General features: G+C 39.2%; 1 protein-coding gene across 3 annotated transcripts; it reads right to left on the reverse strand.

The window, feature by feature from the left end:
- Positions 1-8,064: 8,064 nt before the first annotated feature.
- Positions 8,065-16,880, reverse strand: LOC124259076 (adhesion G-protein coupled receptor G2-like). Of its 3 annotated transcripts, none has more exons than XM_046693165.1 (4): positions 16,502-16,880; positions 12,445-12,465; positions 11,447-11,539; positions 8,065-11,200 (listed from the first exon to the last, which is right to left on the reverse strand). In XM_046693165.1, the coding sequence occupies exons 1-4, from the start codon at positions 16,749-16,751 to the stop codon at positions 11,121-11,123; spliced, it is 444 nt and encodes a 147-aa protein (XP_046549121.1). In that variant the 5' UTR covers positions 16,752-16,880; the 3' UTR covers positions 8,065-11,120. The 3 variants fall into 3 exon arrangements, with proteins under 3 accessions (XP_046549121.1, XP_046549120.1, XP_046549122.1); XM_046693164.1 differs by lacking the exon at positions 12,445-12,465 and adding an exon at positions 12,583-12,654; XM_046693166.1 differs by lacking the exon at positions 12,445-12,465.
- Between the last annotated feature and the right edge of the window lie 1,076 nt (positions 16,881-17,956).

Here is a 17,956-nt window from a genome sequence, read left to right on the forward strand (position 1 = left end):
GATATTATTGTGGATTGTGGACTGACCACGTGGCCAGTGCTGTAGGCATCTTTTTACAAAAACGAAGAGAAGAATCCGAGAAATAAGAAAGGTTTCAGCAGATGGTTTCAACAGGTTCCAGTCCTGACCATGATTGATGAGCCTCAGATTCATCACTATTTGATTGATTGTCTGGTCCAGACTGGAAGATTTGCATTAAAACAGCTGTAATATTGCCGTGTGAGGCGTGAAGCAAACACGAAAACCTCACAAACTCAATCATGCTCATAATATTGCGGAATTGTACAATCGACTCTTTCAGCAGAGATTGTTATGGATGTAGAAACGGTTTTGTCACTTCTATACTCCCCATCAAAAGTTAAGACTCACTAGTGTAAATGTAGCCATTTACTTAAGTCAACTGTTCTAAAAGAAATTTTGCAAAACTTTCCATACTGTTTAAAGGTACTGTTTACACATGAACTGATGTATTGTAAAACACAATTGTAACGTTGAAAAGATTTTTGTCATGAGTTCATTAAATGATGAAACTCAGTGAAAATTGACGACTTCGTAACAAAACTGTACACCAAAACGCATCTGTTCACATGCGTGATATTTACACGTGCTTTACAGCAATTTGATGCATGATCCTCGTGCAATTCATCTGCATAAGGTTTTCAGTTGGTTTCACCAAGTTAGTGGAGAAATTCATCTTCGATGTTACCATACATATATACAGTACAACCAGAAATTATTGAGAATTTAAGATTGTAATTTTTAGTATTTTTTTCACTCATTACTCACGTATTAAATGTGAATATTAGCAGAACATAACTCCAGATTCAAAGACAGGTGAACAGTTAGTATTTTGTCAAGTCACCATGGGCAGCAATGCAGGCTTCAATGCGGCGGGGCATACTACTGATCAAAGAAGTTAGAAAGTCGTGGTCCATGCTGTCCCAATATCGGACCACCTCTTCTTTCATTTCAGCAATATTTGTCAGATGTTTCTTATTGACACTTTCCTTCATAAGTCCCCAAACATTTTCTATTGGATTTAGGTCAGGGCTATAGCTTGGCCAATCTAATAATGTCATATTTTGGCACCGAAACCAGACCTGTGAATGCTTTGAAGGATGTTTTGGGTCGTTGTCCTGCTGGAAAAACTTTCCATAGAACACGTGAGCAGATGGAAGTAAATGTCCCTCGAGAATATCTGTGTACCGCTCAGTGTTCATATTCCCTTCAAATTCACAGAGGGGCGTTGCCCCTAACCACAGATATGCCACCCACACGTTAAATTTCGGACTGTATTTTGGGCGCTGATACAAAGGTTTTTCAGTTTGTTTGGTCCAGAATTTCAGTGTATTAGGAAACAGCCACACAGAACTTTCATTTGAGAAAATCACATTGTTCCCAGTTAAAATTTCTATGCTGTAAGCACCAGTTCAACCTTCGCTCCTTTTGTTAAGGTTTCATGATCGGTGATGGAATTCCTCGACTTTTCTGCCAACCCATTGCATGCAGCTCAGTTCTAATTATCTCCTTACAGACAGCCACAGTTCCTCTATCAATCATATCCAGCCTTAGGGGCGGTGGGGTAGCCTAGTGGTTAAAGCGTTCGCTTGTCACGCCGAAGACCCGGGTTCGATTCCCCACATGAGTACAATGTATGAAGCACATTTCTGGTGTCCCCCGCCGTGATATTGCTGGAATATTGCTAAAAAGCGGCGTAAAACCATACTCACTCACTCCAGCCTTAAGTTTTCTAAACTCCTTCGTTTGGTTTTAGAAACAAGAATACCAAGCCGCCTCCTGTCACCGACAGTCAATTTTCTGGGCCTACCTGCGCCTCCCTGGTGCTCAGTGACATATCCATTTGCAATATTTGTCAAAACACGATAAACAGTGGACAAAGGGATGCCTGTTCTACTTGAAATCACTATAGCTGATCTGATGTCCTTGTTATAATACCCTAAAATCAACTTCCTCTTCTCTAAATCATCCATACTGAGGATCACTGAAAATGTCGTCTGCTAGCAAGTAAACAAAGGGGATAACTCTTCACAATCTAATGAAAAAGGATTAACGGAGTTGTCTCTCTTGAATGAAACCAAACACTTGATAGCTGGTCAAGGTTGTTTATACTAAAAATCCAATTAAACATATTCCTAAAATTCTCAATAATTTCTGGTCATACTATACATAACATATAGTGAGTGCTTTAAGTGAGTCTAAACTTTTGATGGGTAGTATATTTCCGTTTTTATAAGAACTCTCTGCTTAAATTCCACGGATGAGATTCCAATTATATTTATGAGCAAGTGTTTATGAATCACCATCGAGCAGTGATGATGCCAGGTGTTTGCGAAAAGGTGAAAGTAATCCGCATCTCTGTAACATTCCAATCTCCTGTGATCCTAGGTTCGATTTGAGCGTAGATACATCCGCGCAAGTCAGTGTTATCGATAATATGAAAGGTATTTGCATGTCATGACCAACGAATCCACACAATGAATTACGTACTTACATTCCATTCAACCAATACACACACAACCTTCCCATTTAGGACCATTTTATGTGATTTATATACGACTATTTGTTCATTTGATTGTTCTTGAACGCAGCTCTCAGCAATATTCCAGCTATATGGCAGCGGTCTTTAAGTAATCGAGTCTGGACCAGACGATCCAGTGATCAACAGCATGATCATCGATCTGAGCAGTTGGATGAGTGAGTTTAGTTTTACGCCACACTCAGCAATATTCCAGCAATATGGCAGCGGTCTGTAAGTAATCGAGTCTGGACCAGACAATCCAGTGATAAACAACATGAGCATCGGTTGGGATACGATGTCATGTGTATCAAACAAGTCAGCGAGCCTGACCACCCGATCCCGTTGGTTGCATCTTACAAGCATGGGTTGCAGGAGACCAGTTCTAACCCGGATCTTCACGGGTATCATAATGTCAACAGTTTCTTGCCCTTTGTCAACAGTTTCTTGCCCTTTGAAAGGAACCTCTTCCGTAGGATTAGTTTCAAATCATCATATTATCCTTCACAGCCGTATAGAATGTATAATTACATTGGTCCAGACAACCGTTTCAGACGTTCTGTAATAATCTGTGCACACTCATATTCTCACGAGATTCCGCACAACAATGTTTCGCCCACTGCCTCGAGAATGTATTACCTTCAGCAAAATATTCGAGATTGAGTCAAGACTGGTTAGTGACAGTCATTGAGTTGCGACAGTTTCATTTAATAAGTAAACGTAGTTGTTATTGATTATATATGCCTATCGTGTTTTGGATTTATAGTTTTTAACATATATAGACCTTCTAAGACATTCTTGTTTGACTATTAACCTCTTCGCGAGAGACGTTTAAAAGTTAGAGCGTTAAGTTAGGATAAGTTGTATGCATGAACAAATTTATTGTAATTAGGGGCGACATTTCTGTGTAAGTTCAGACACCGTTATCAAGTAAGCGCAAAACCAGGTAAATGGAATTCGGGTAACTTGAAAATAAAAGGTCAACGACCGAGAACAAATTAGATTTGAACAGTCGAATAAACTCAGATCTATTGCAGCAATGCTACATACATTTAAACAAGAGGATATGTAGTAGTAGTAGCAAATATTCAAAACCAATACATATTTCCCTTAAAAAGGATGGCTGTCAACTTAAGCTGTGTGTATTCTATATTATCGTTGACTTGTTCTCGAAAATCTTTACGCTTTACGACAACTTATGATAAATCCTTAATTGACAGCAGTGACATAGTCTTTTGTGACGAGAGGCGGTGGGGTAGCCTAGTGGTTAAAGCGTCCACTCGTCACGCAAAAGACACAATTTCGATTCCCCACATGGGTACAATGTGTGAAGCCCATTTCTGGTGTCCCCCGCCGTGATATTGCTGGAATATTGCTAAAAGAGGCGTAAAACTAAACCCACCCACTCACTCATTTTATGAATATTATTAATCATTCTCGAGTATCTGCCGAAGCAGGCTCACTTAGGAGTAAAAGGCATAATAGTAGTAAGAATATATATGAATGGATAACTGTATATTGGTGATAACACCAGGTGTTTGCGAAAAGGTTAGCATGTCCTGCCCATGTAAAAAATTCAAAGACAAGATGGGAAATCGATGTTGCATTTTAGGTGCGCGAGTCAATATAGGACATTTGACAAAAAACATCACTTGGCCGTTTTTATCTGATCGTGACAAGGATCCGTTTTTATCTGATCTCTCTGTACCTTGTACATATATGCCATCAAGAACAATTTTAGCAATGACGTCATTGCAGCGCGTGAAACACTGCAGAGAACAAGTTATGCCTGTGCTGACCTTGAGAGTGAGCGAGCGAGTTACAAGTTAGACTCAGGTCGACAGTATTTCAGCCATATCGTGACAAGAACAAGTTTACATACATAATAAGTACACGTAGTTAACTTAAAATTCTGTCATCGAAGGACAGTAGTAAATAAGCTAGTATGTCATTCTTAAAATAGCTCACCATACCTAACAATACAATATAGAAACGGGCCTATAGATCGCTTGCAGCTGAAGGTATATAGATCCACCACATAAAAACTGACATTGGTCAAGGAATTGGCTTATGTGTGTTAAAGACCAAAAACAACTAAAATCTGCATTTGTAAATAGAAACGCCTAAACCCGATCAATATCTCAAAGATCGTGTATCCAACCCTATTCTTAATCATTAAAAGAGTCCATTGTACGATTCCGACTAAATCGGAATGTGCTTCTGAATCGCTGTCAATCAGTAATGATACCAGGTCTTTGTAAACAGGTCAGTGTATCCTGTGTCCAACAGGTGACCCCATCCAAACACACACAGGGCAAGTCAATGTTTCACCAATGAAGTAGGGGAACCTATGGTACAAATGAAAATAATGAATCGCATCTGATGATATTTTGTCACCTATGCACCAAATTTGGGAATCCCAGTCACATGTTGTGCCAAAGGTAAACCTTTCCAGGGCTTCAGTGAGGCCTTGAAGGTTGTCACAGACAATCGTAGAATGACACCGTAAGGCTAAGTGACAAATAGTTATCTCATCTTGTATAAAACCCACATTAACTCAAACCTCTTTAGGGGTGGTGGGGTAGCCTGGGCCCCGTTCCTCAAAGCGATCGTAACCCTAAGATGATCGTAACTCCCATACTTTAACATAGACTTACGACTGCCGTAGCGCTAAGATGATCGTAACTCCCATACTTTAACATAGACTTACGACTGTCGTAGCGCTAAGATGATCGTAACTCCCATACTTTAAGGAACAGGGCCCTCGTAGCGCTAAGATGATTAAAGCCCATTTTTAACATAGACTTACGACAGTCACGCAGAAGACCTGGACACGATTCGCCGAAGACCTGGGCACGATTCGTGGAAATAGGCGCTTTATAGATGGTCATTATTATCATATTACAAATCAAAACAGGGAATTGTATCGGAAAACATTTTGGTCACTGATGCACTTACAAATGTCTTCAACATAAAACCATTTAAAAGTTGTACTGAGGCCTTGAATGCTGAAACATTGAACAAGAACAGAATGACTGCCTTTGCAATTTTGACATATTTGTTTTAAATTTAAACTCTTTTAGATTTATTTAGGACGCAGGTATTCAGTTGCCATGCGAACAAAACAAGTGTTTGTGTCAAATTAGGAAAGTTTGGCACTTTTTCAAAGTACTTGCTCTGGAAATCAAGAATGGGCTTAGCAAACAGTATCCGCACAGGGAGTTAAACTCGGGTAATCGACAAAACAATCGAAAACTTTAATTACCGCATCGCCCCTTTAGAAGAGTGTTTTTCTTGAGACGATTTTTAACTGTCGACTTTAAGATGTCAGAGAACACAAGGAGCGCATACACGGTAGACAACATGCTGTTTCTCACCGATATCCCGTGTCGTTTTTAATTTATTTAAAGGTATTAGAATGAAAAAGAATACTTTAAAGTGCGCATGATTAGACATTTAATTTCATAAATCAGAAAGCAATTACTCGTTTTCTATTTTCCAAATGAATATTTGTGTCCCCCCGACAATAATCGCTAGGTAATCCCATTGCATGTTTCGCATAATGGCATGAAAATGACAGATCAAAAGAAAAATGCACTAATCTTTTCAGCTTCGCCCTCCAAACCTTTTGACATGCAAAATAGATGCACGTGCTATGATGCCAACCCCCAAAGGACACAACAAAGGAAATGTTAAATATAGGATCGGTAAACGAAAGCGAATTTAGATCCATATCTCAAAGAAAGTGTATCCAATCCCAATTTTAGATCCACCTGTCAGCTGTACATGGGTGAAGATGATGAAATAGCTGCGTAAGATTTATGGTAGTTGAAGGTAGGGGAGGGAAGAGGGGTGAGGGATAGGGTGGGGTTGATGGTCTGGAGGGGGGGGGGGGGTGGTACAGAGGGTGAGAGACTTGTTTATTGCAGTTTTTTGGTTAGAATTCGTAATTGTGTGAGTAAGGGATCTGCTTGTTCAACAGAAAGTAGAGCAAAGTGAACATTTGGGCAGCATAAGGACAAAACGACAAGGGACAGTGATGGGATCGGCTGGGCATGAGGCAAAGGTAAAATAACTAAATAACCAAAATACAGTTAACAAGCAAGTGAAGGTGGGTCTTTGTACATTTGGTTTGGGAGTGGGACGATTAGGATAACGCACGGTAGGTTTAAAGTAGAAGAGGTTGAGGTCGAGGCCCGTGGAGTCACCGTTCCGACAAAGCTGTGCGATCTGGGTGGCAGAATCTCCAGCCATAACGACTGATATCTTTGTGCTAAAAACACGAAAGGTATAAACGTATAGCTACTTTACCGTACCCAGTGAACCTGCATAGTGTTTGATCTGGGAACGACACCAGCGGGTGGCCTCGCAGTGTCGGGGGGAATTTCATAAACTACCTCAGGTTTTGTCATTCTCCACTCACACATGCATGTATTGGGGATATGAGCTTCTGTAGGCCGATGCTCTGGTCCTAATTGTCCATTCACAATCGTATAAACAGCCGGTGTGTTTCCTCGTTGCGTTTGACGTTGCGCTTCTATCACACTCATGGGACTTCATCCGTCAAGTGCACTCGTAATTGAATGGGATGGGTTCATCGCGCTTCTTTTCGTCACGAATAATGACTGAATATTATGATTATTTTTTTCTTTTCTCTTCAGTTTCCCTTTCCTTGGGTTCACTGATGCGGTGAGCCATCAAGATTTCCACCAAATAAATGGGTTTCACTGCACGCGTCGGAGCGGCTTCTACGACGTGACACTGCTCACTTTGTCGCTTGTTCGGGGTTAATCCTGAGATTACGAGGGCTCAATGGTAGGTTCTGTAAGGAATTATAAGCTTTTCCTATGACGGATAGGCCCCAAGAAATTGAGATCAGCTCCCTGTTAACGTGTAATGATGTCGGGTGGAGATGACAAGGGTTCAGGAATGTTATCGTGTTTTTATCGGCAAAGTTACCTCACAGGAGAATTCAGCCAGAACAGATTAAGTTTTAATTTGAAGTCAACCGAATTTTCATTTAATTTGGAAACCGATTTTAGGTGTGTCTGAAAGTATCCATTAGTGTAGGTGTTTCAGTGCATACATTGCAGTTTATAAGAAGAATGTTTACTCTATTGTCTATGATTTGGGCACTCTGTCCGTATTAACCAGGTTCATTAAAAATGAATCAAAATGCGGACTGTTGTCTCTACAAATACATTGGTGATATAATTAAACACTGACGTGAATACCCAGTAACAGCATTATTCAAATGGAAAGCGGTTAAATACTGTTTTTATTATTATATATCGGTAATACAACAGACCCCGTTAATCCAGACGCTATAGTTTACACTGAATTCGTCCGTACTAACAGATGTCCGGATAAACGAATCAATGACAACGAATATGTATCTTATGGAGTAATGTAAACTTCCGTCAAAGAATCTTCCGGAAATTGAATGTCCTGATTATGGGAGTCCGGAATAAACAGGTTTATATGTATCATGAACTAACAATTCCAAATATAATACTGAAAACCCCAGATAAAAATCATTATTTATTCTTCAGCAAAATGATACAGGCTAACAGTTCACATTGTATAAACTACACTACAACATTTTGATGAAATGGCACTTTGTTCATTTGAGTCAACGTATTACAACAATCACATAAGTTAGTAAACATATAAGTAAACATGTGAATATTTCATAAAGTCATATGCTATTCTTTCACAGGTACATGTTTCCTTTCTGTAAGTAACGTGACAAGGGAGACAACCATGCTGTGTCAAGCTAGTTTTGTAAATGAATTCAAATCCGCAGTAATATTTGCCATGGCTTTGTGTATGGGGCATGGTAGCCTTGCTCAAAGGCTTTACTGAATGCTAAGCCTGTGGATGTATAGTAATTTATTCCTTTAAGGAGGCAGGTCTAGATAAGCGTAAATTATAGGACGCCAGTCAAGCGTAAATTATTACTATTTACATTTTCAGGAATTTTTATTTAAACTATTAATTATTGTCTAGGGGCATGGTGACCGCGTGTGTTGAGATTTGGTCCGATATGAACAGCATTTCAGTTATTCCACGTCAGTTAAAAGTCTGGGGAATATCCAAAGTCAAGATGCCAAAGTCGATCACTTAAGATGGGTTGTCAAAATCGCAATACTCCAACGACATTATAACGGACTACCTAATAGGGTCATGACCTACACAGGCCAGTGATTGATATTAGAGCACCAATCCACGCCGTAGGGGTACATGTTGTCAACTTAGACACCGAATCTGAACACGATCCAATTTTTCGCTTTTAAGGACAAGGATTGGTAGTTGGAACAATCCCAGAATCCCCTCGAATATAGTGCTGACGAATCCAGATAATCAGGGCGAATCTCAGTAACCAAGGGACACAACTCAACATACCATGGCAACCACCACTAGGATCCCCTGGCCACGCTTGTGGAACCGATATACATTTACAAAGCAGCACATAAGGCAAAACATAACATTGATTCATATGAATATTCATCTTACGTGTAAATTAAGGTATTGTTGACACATTTTACAGGAGAATATGAAAAAACAAAGCACATTGTGTTGAACAAATATCATCGCAAACAGAGCGACGAATCAAGTAGTGTTGTTTTATACCTACCCTTAAATATGTTGTTTTTTTCTTAAGGAGAATAGATATATCTGTATGCGAAACTAGCACCAAACAGTTTCCATTAAACTTAAGTTAACCTGAGACCAAATTTCAAGATCGGCATTTTGAGCAACAGTCATATGACATAATTATGCAATAGGAAATATACGGAAATGCCATATGTATAGCTATATATAAATACACATAAACTTTAACTAGAGGATATGTCTACAAGTAGTAAGCAAATATTCAAAACCAATACATCTTTCCCTTAAATAGGATGGCTGTCAATTTAAGCTGTGTGTATTCTATATTATCGTTGTTCTCGAAATCTTTACGCTTTAAGACAAATTATGATAAATCCTTAATTGACAGCACTGACATAGTCTTTTATGACGAGAAGCGGCGATGGAACCTAATGGTTAAAGCGCCCGCTCGTCACGCCGAGGACCCGAGTTCGATTCCCTACATGGGTACAATGTGTGGAGCCCATTTCTGGTGTCCCCCGCCGTGATATTGCTGGAATATTGCTAACAGCGGCGTTAAACCATACTGGCTTTTGTGACGACTATCATGTGTGGTCCAGCTTAAGGACGAATTTCCCTGCAGGTGTATAAAGATGACGAATCAATGTCCGGAATCTGTACAAAAGTTGATATAGTACACATCAGGATTCCGAATTAATCGCACTTGTTTTAAGACTATCTGGTGTTACCCAAAATCTGTAACATGGTTGTAACATGCTTGCTATGTACAGCATGTTTAGAGCCATTGAAAAGCAAGTCATTCATGTCTTAACGTTTGCCTCAAATGTCATGGTTATATTGCAATGAAAGACTCATCGTAATCGTCGAATATTCATCTCACAACAGAAATGTTGTGACACATCTTTGCATAACTGTCATTGGCATTGATAGCCAACACTTGAGATATATTTACATGCAATAACCTTTCGTTCAGGCTATTCGTGTATCGCGGTGCTATTGATAAAGCTACGTCCTGGTGTGTCATTGATGCAATAAGGACCTCTTTCATCACGGCCCCAAATAACAATGGTCGTTGTATATATACAGCCAGTGATTCATTTTTGCGTCATGGACATATCATTATTCATCGGTACCTCATGTGTTGACCATTGATAATAACAAACCGTACATGAGTCGGATGCAACATGCACCATTTTACACGAGTGTGTTGCACCGTCTTCAACATTTTACACGAATCGGATGCAATATGTGCAACATTTTACACGAGCGTGTTGCACCATCTGCAACATTTGACTCAAGTGTTGCACCCTCTGCAATATTTTATACGAATCGTATGCAACATTTTACACGAGTCTGTTGCACCCTCTGCAACATATTTACACGAATCGGATGCAGCATGTGCAACATTTTACACGAGTTACTTGAACCCTCTGCAACATTTGACACGATTCTGCTCAACCCTCTTCAACATTTTGCACGAGTTTGTTGCAACAACGGCAACATTTTACACGATTCTGTTCAACCATCTGCAACATTGTGCAAGAGCCCCTTGAGCCCAAAGCTAGGTCTGCGTCCTACGAGAAAAAACATACTAGTTTTTGTCCTCTTCCTGAACCAACTGAATCCAACGTCGACAACTAGTCTTCTCTGATGTCACATCCTTCATTTCTTAAAGATAATCAGAACAGTTTGAGGAGAAACCACGGCCATGTCATGAAACTAGTTTCAGATGTTTTACAATAAAGACACAGATTCCACTATGGCTGGTAACCCATACTTCGTATTCATCCACAAAGGGAAACTGTCAGTATATACACAACTACCATTGTCGTAACAGATGGCCCAGACAATGCTAATTTGACCCCGGATGGGCAAGTTTTGGTCGTGCTTCACAGACATAGTGTACAGTCTATTAGCTCGGTGAGATCGTGGATAAATATCTTTGCGATGATCTGTACAATCTGGCAGATTAAATGGATGTAGATGAGCGCGAGTTTGCAACCCCTCCGCTGCTATGGAAACCACTATCTGATGATAGTTCTGCCCTTTCTGAAAGAAATAACAATAACGTCAACATGTGCATAGCGGACACAATTAGGTCACAGGCATACGTAATGATTGTAACTATCCTTGAAATGCATCAACTCAATTACAAAATATAACTGTGCAAAAAATAACATTCATTAAGTTTCGAACTCGGTTCATGGCTTTTCGAAATTGTCTCGCTTGTGAAAGAGTTATGTGCCTTTGGTGTTGGCTGAAAATATTTTACTGACGCTTGTCAATGTTTCTCACTTTTGATCTTGACGTCATCATTGCTGTTCTGTGAACTATTTGTCGACGCCATCGAGTGTTTCACTGTGTTGTTTGAGACAGGGGTCGTGCAGCCTGAAGTTAAAAAATATGGTGAATCTTCATCCTCCAGAAAATAGATAAAACAAATGCAAAACAAACAAATGAAAATTGGTTGTATATGATGAAACGGAAGTGTGTTTAATATACGAGCATGGTGCAGCTACGATTTAAGATTAAGTCCACCTAACAACCACATGTAATGACCTAATATTGTATCCACCAATACATATTACGGTAGCTTGTTTTCACTTTCTTAATGCTTTTTAAAATAGTTCCACAGATCGCCGCCATATAGCTGGAACATTGCTGAGTGCGGCGTTAAACAACAAACCAACCAACCAATCCACAGATTGAGGAAAAATTAGGTTAATGATTCAAAAGACTGTTACAGAAGTTCAATTTACATCACAGACAGTAGTGAAATTGACAAAATAGCTACACAAACAACGAGGAGGCGGTTTAACGCATAAACAAAGTGAGTCGCACGTAAAATCCCTCATACACATCCACAAACACGGTGAGAAAACGGGTGTGAGTGTGTTAACCTTTTGAGAACTGTGATAAAAACATCCAAGAGCACATTTAAATCTGCTTTATGGCTCTGCCTCTCCCACAAGCCATGCATAGGGTTCTTTAACACTGAGGTCATGCGCTGTACACACCACCCCAATAAACAAAAGCGATTAAACCCTCCCCCTGTTTAAGAGAAACCTCAGAGCAGAGTCGATGAAACAATGCAACGAGGAGTGTAACATGAAGTACTTTACACTCTGTGTTAACATTAGTGACGATGATGAACATGCTTTTCTTTTCAGCGGCATGAAAACAGAACCACACAACACAAATTTCTTATTAGAATACCATCACCACAAAAATAAATAAAAATAAATTCAATTAGGGTGTTATACACAGACAATAAAAAATGCTTTCAATGTCACCTGGGCTAGTTTTCATGCGAGCTGGAGGATAAATACAAAGACCAATTATATAGAATTACACATCGCCTTATAATTCATCATGCCCTGCTCTTCTATCATAACAAGTATGCCACGTCAAACAAATGTAGATTTACTGACCTGGTTTAAATGTTAATAATGTTACTTGATCCTGATCGTTCGTTTTATCCACATGATATACCGTTCTTTCCACTGAAATGATTTTAAAATTGTCACTTTGTCGAGCCTGTTATGACATGTGAAACATTTCTAAAAAAGGAATTAAGCCATCAGGATTGCTATCTACGTTATGGAACAGCATAAGCGTTAGATTACGGCGATGTACCTTAATAAAGCATGGTAAAAAAGGATGGTTCGTCTTGATTTGCTGGTCAGTGACACCCAGGTACATTCTCACGTTGGAGATCTTAAGGCGTTGTGTATAAACAGGTGTCCGGTTGAAGAAAGGACCGGATGAATTTCTTTGAGAGTCATACTGACTGTTGCATTTACCTCAAGAGAAGTGAACTAAATATTTCCTTGTGATTCAAAACTGAATTTGTTTTAAAGGCAATGAAGAAGACGAAGGGTGATAAAAAGCGGCGTCAAAGCAGAGTCGTCTAAAAATGAGCAGTGAACAGGTTGTCCAGAAAACATATTGTCAAAACAGTCTGATCTACAAAATAGAATTGTCAAAGCAACGAAGTCTATACAACATGCATATCCAAGCGTTCTAGTCATGGCGACAATGGAACTAGTCAAGGGAAATGCCTACTTCTGTGAATTTACTGAAATCGTTTTTCATAAAGTGTGGTACCATATGCTGTATTTAGTTTGAAATGATTGAATTATGAAAACAACTGTCTGCTCATTTTCTGTATTTCCACGAACGCATTTATAAACTCATTCGTTATAAGATTATGTTTAGGAGAAGCATTTATACAGGCTAATTGAGCCTGTTTGCTGATCCTTTTTCCTTTTATATTCATTATTCTTCATTGCATATTACATGTGTTTCGGGAAATATACTGTTTAAATCAATTTACTGAAATGGGTAAGCTGAAAACAATTTCTAATTACAATTATATACCGGACAAAAATAGTTAGGGATATATGCAAATTTTGAAATTATGAATAATGATCTATTTATTCATTGTCACACTGATGAAATATCAATCATAAAAATACCAATATCCCTAACTTATTTTGTCCAGTATATATGTATTAGAAAACAAATAAGAACAACAAGAAAACTAGGACATCGGGGCAGGGGTGTGTGAGAGGAGGAAGTAAAAAGACATGGTTTGTGTAGAGCGGAAACGTATACCCAATATTCAAAAGGGTGGGTCCTAAACCAAATGATTTTGTCATTAAAACGGTAAGATGGAATTACCGTCGTGTTTGGCGATCACCGCACTGCGGCAGTGGTTGGAAGGCTCAAAATCCTCATGTACAAAGTGCAGAGATGTTGGGGCATCATTTGATTTTGTCGTTATATTTGTTTTACAACTGATCAGAACACGCGTACACTTCTACAGAAACGGATGTAACGAACTTATGGATACAACTTATTACAAAGATCCCAACCACTATACTATATACGGAATTCACAGGATTCTGTAGAAAGAACGATCGAACTGATTTCTCTACCTTAAGAGACCTTGAAATAAACATTCTCTTACGCAATAAAGAACAGGGTCCCGTTTCACAAAGATATCGTAGCGCTACGACTGTCGTAAGTGTATGTTACAGTATAGGAGGTACGACAGTCGTAGCGCAACGATAGCTTCGTGAGACGGGACCCTGGGCCTAGAGTTTCGAAGCTCTCTTAGTGCTAAGATAGTCGCAACTTAATGTTAAAGTATGGCACTTACGACTATCTTAGCGCTAAGAGAGCTTCGAAAATCTACGCCCTGGTCATTCTCACATAGAGATGGTCACATCATGCTGAAAGCAGTTAAAAGTGGTACTTGATGTTAACCTGCCTAGCATGCATTATTAAGAACTGGTCGTCTCTAAATCGGTATACATGCTAGTTGTATGTTCATATCTGTGATACTCTAGTATTTTTACTGTCCATCGTCGACAGGTTTAATTCTTGACAATGTTTTCATTTTTGTATTATATAAATTGCCTTCGTCACGATATGGCTGAGATATTGCCGATATGACGTTAAATATTAACTCACTCACTCACTCACTCTAAATCGGTATAATGGGTCTCCAATATAATGTCGATATAATGAAGCGAGGTATTAATGTTAACGTGCGGCATAGTAACTCAGCGGGATTTGACGATAACAACTCATTAGCCTGGACTACTACAAGCAGACACACATAAACATGTAGGTCGCGATGTATGTACAACTTTAAATGCTGCACCTCACACAATGGCAGTCGCCATCAGCCGCTAATCAAACAACCGGCATGCCGTAATCCCATTACCGTTACAGTAACATACAGATTAATCAATTTGTGTCAATTTAACTTGACAGTAAATCAATACTCATACCAACCATAATTAGTTTATTATATTAATTTCCTTCTCAGGTATATACCATTATTTCTTAGCGAGAGTGTTGTTTGATCCGAACCAGTCAAAAAACGTAGCAATATCACATCGGCTAGTTAATTTATCTGATAATACATGGCATTAGCCCTAATTGTTAACACGTGTAGAAACATGAGAGACGTTTCACTAATAAATGAATCGGAAGAAACTACCAGGGGGGATATCGAATCAGAAGGGACATACATTCAAGGAATTAAAGAGAGCAACAATGTATTTTATAACTCTAATCACCATCTCAGGTAACAGTAGCTAACACATTATCAGTCGTAAAATGTTTCAAGATATTATTCATGATCAGTAATGATCATATATGTTCCTATTATCATAATATTAGTCTGTGTCACAGTCCCCGAACCTCATTATTTTCCCTTCTGCGAAAACCTTTCTGCTATTCTAAAGCCCTAAATGAAGCAAATCTCAGGTTCTCAACCTCCCTCCTCACTGGTCTCCTTTTCAATATAAAAAGGAATTGTTTGTTTCTATCAAAATTACATATATTCAGAGACTACCCGCTAGTCTGTCATATTATGTACATTATTCTGACATCCTATTATATACCCAAGTAAACTTAGGATAGTGATACAGGAGTGCAAGACGGATAACGTCATCAAATTCCGTATTGCACCCCAGATTCCGTACTGAACCCCTGCCGGTTCTACTTATTAAGTAACAGATTATTGCAAGATAAGAGGGTATATAATAAATATATAACGTCATACTACAGTAACGTCATTTGGATGTTTGTAGATGTCATGGCATGGCATGACTCGAAGATGTCATGGGAGCAGAGAAACAATTCGTTCTTCGAACTCGTTGTGTCTCTGCTCCCATGACATCTTCTCGTTCAATACTAAACATCCAAATGCACTAGTATGACGTTCTATATATGTACGCGCTATGTCCCAACACTATCGAGGGCATTATTAACCTGACCAGTACTAGATGTTGCACTAGGACGTGGGACTTTGAGCCAACCCAATAGGTCATGATCTGGAACATCAAGCATTAGAGTGTCACCTTTCACCCTTGAAAATAACAGCAAGCATTGGCTTTGTATCATACATCGTATGCATAACAGATCCAAGTAAAGACTATAGTGCTATTATGGAACTGCGTCTGTAGTGGATATACCACTCATGCTTAGCTTGGCTCAGGCAATAGGAGGATATATGTTTATACACAAATACCCCTTGTTAGTGTCTTCTATTCGGACAGCACTACTATATGCAATAGAATACAAGCGAGAAGGAAGCATCCTTGTGGGTAGAAAACTAGTTTGAAAGCTGACGCTGATTTTTAGAAAGCTCAAATGTCACGGAAGAATATTTTGTTGATATAGTATAAACTGACATTTTTAATGAATTTAATATTCATATTATTTTCTTTATATTGATTACATATCAAACACGATAACGTGTTAGAATCTTAATATTCAAGTTGGATTTTAGCGATCGCAAATACCATTCGTGATCCCGAGCTTCAAACTTACCTTTGCTTGAAGAACGTTCTCCCGATTTTTCGTCCATAGTTTCGCAACATGGTAACTTTCGTCTCCACGCCGTAAGTGCATCCTTCTTAAATATGCAGTAGAATATGAAAATAAACAGCCCCTGGAGGGAATTTGTAATGGCAAACAGGTAGTAGAAGACTATGCTGGCACGGTCAATGGCAAAGACCGCAAACACCCAGGTGAGGCCAAGAAGGATGACCACACCCACTGCCCCCCGCAGCTGTGTCATAGTGCTGGTGTTGTCCGACTTGTTCAACTTCCTGCTGGACAGACCAAGAATCTGGCGCAATACCAGACCAAAGGCGGCGAAGTTGATCAGCAAGATCAGGGCGACTGGAGCAAGGAATGCTGCGTAGAAGGCCGGGTTCCTGATCCAGCAGCTGGAGACAGAAGATGGTACTATCACAGACCACTTTACATACAATCATAGACCACTTTACATACAAATATAGACCACTTCACATACAATCACAGAACGCTTAAGATACAATCACAGACCGCTTTACATACAATCACAGACCGCTTTACACACAATCATAGACCACTTTACACACAATCACAGACCACTTTACAAACAATCACAGACCACTTTACATACAATCACAGACCTCTTTACACACAGTCACAGACCAATTTACATACAATAACAGACCTCTTTACACAATCACAGACACTTTTACACACAATCACAGACCACTTTACATACAATCACAGACCTCTTTACACACAATCACAGACCACTTTACATACAATCACAGACCACTTTACACACAGTCACAGACCACTTTACATACAATCACAGACCTCTTTACATACAATCACAGACCACTTTACATACAATCACAGACCACTTTACACACAATCACAGACCACTTTACATACAATCACAGACCTCTTTACACACAGTCACAGACCACTTTACATGCAATCACAGACAAATTTACATACATCACAGACCACTTTACACACAATCACAGACCACTTTACATACAATCATAGACCACTTTACATACAATCACAGACCACTTTACATACAATCACAGACCACTTTACACACAATCACAGACCAATTTACATACAATCACAGACCACTTTACATACAATCACAGACCACTTTACATACAATCATAGACCACTTTACATACAATCATAGACCACTTTACATACAATCACAGACCACTTTACACACAATCACAGACCACTTTACATACAATCATAGACCACTTTACATACAATCACAGACCTCTTTACACACAGTCACAGACCACTTTACATACAATCACAGGCCTCTTTACACACAATCACAGACCACTTTACATACAATCATAGACCACTTTACATACAATCACAGACCTCTTTACATACAATCACAGACCACTTTACATACAATCACAGACCACTTTACACACAGTCACAGACCACTTTACATACAAT

The sequence above is a fragment of the Haliotis rubra genome, unplaced genomic scaffold (genome assembly GCF_003918875.1).
Source record: "Haliotis rubra isolate DU_JTF1 unplaced genomic scaffold, ASM391887v1 Scf71, whole genome shotgun sequence".
In the NCBI taxonomy this organism is placed as follows: Eukaryota; Metazoa; Mollusca; class Gastropoda; order Lepetellida; family Haliotidae; genus Haliotis; species Haliotis rubra.

Coding starts and splice junctions, on each gene's coding strand:
- LOC124259076 (XM_046693164.1), bottom strand. CDS start 16,751: ATGACACAGCTGCGGGGGGCAGTGGGTGTGGTCATCCTTCTTGGCCTC. Junction 11,540..12,582: donor ATTATTAACATTTAAACCAG/GTCAGTAAATCT, acceptor TTTTAACTTCAG/GCTGCACGACCCCTGTCTCA. Junction 11,201..11,446: donor TGATGACGTCAAGATCAAAA/GTGAGAAACATT, acceptor TATTTCTTTCAG/AAAGGGCAGAACTATCATCA.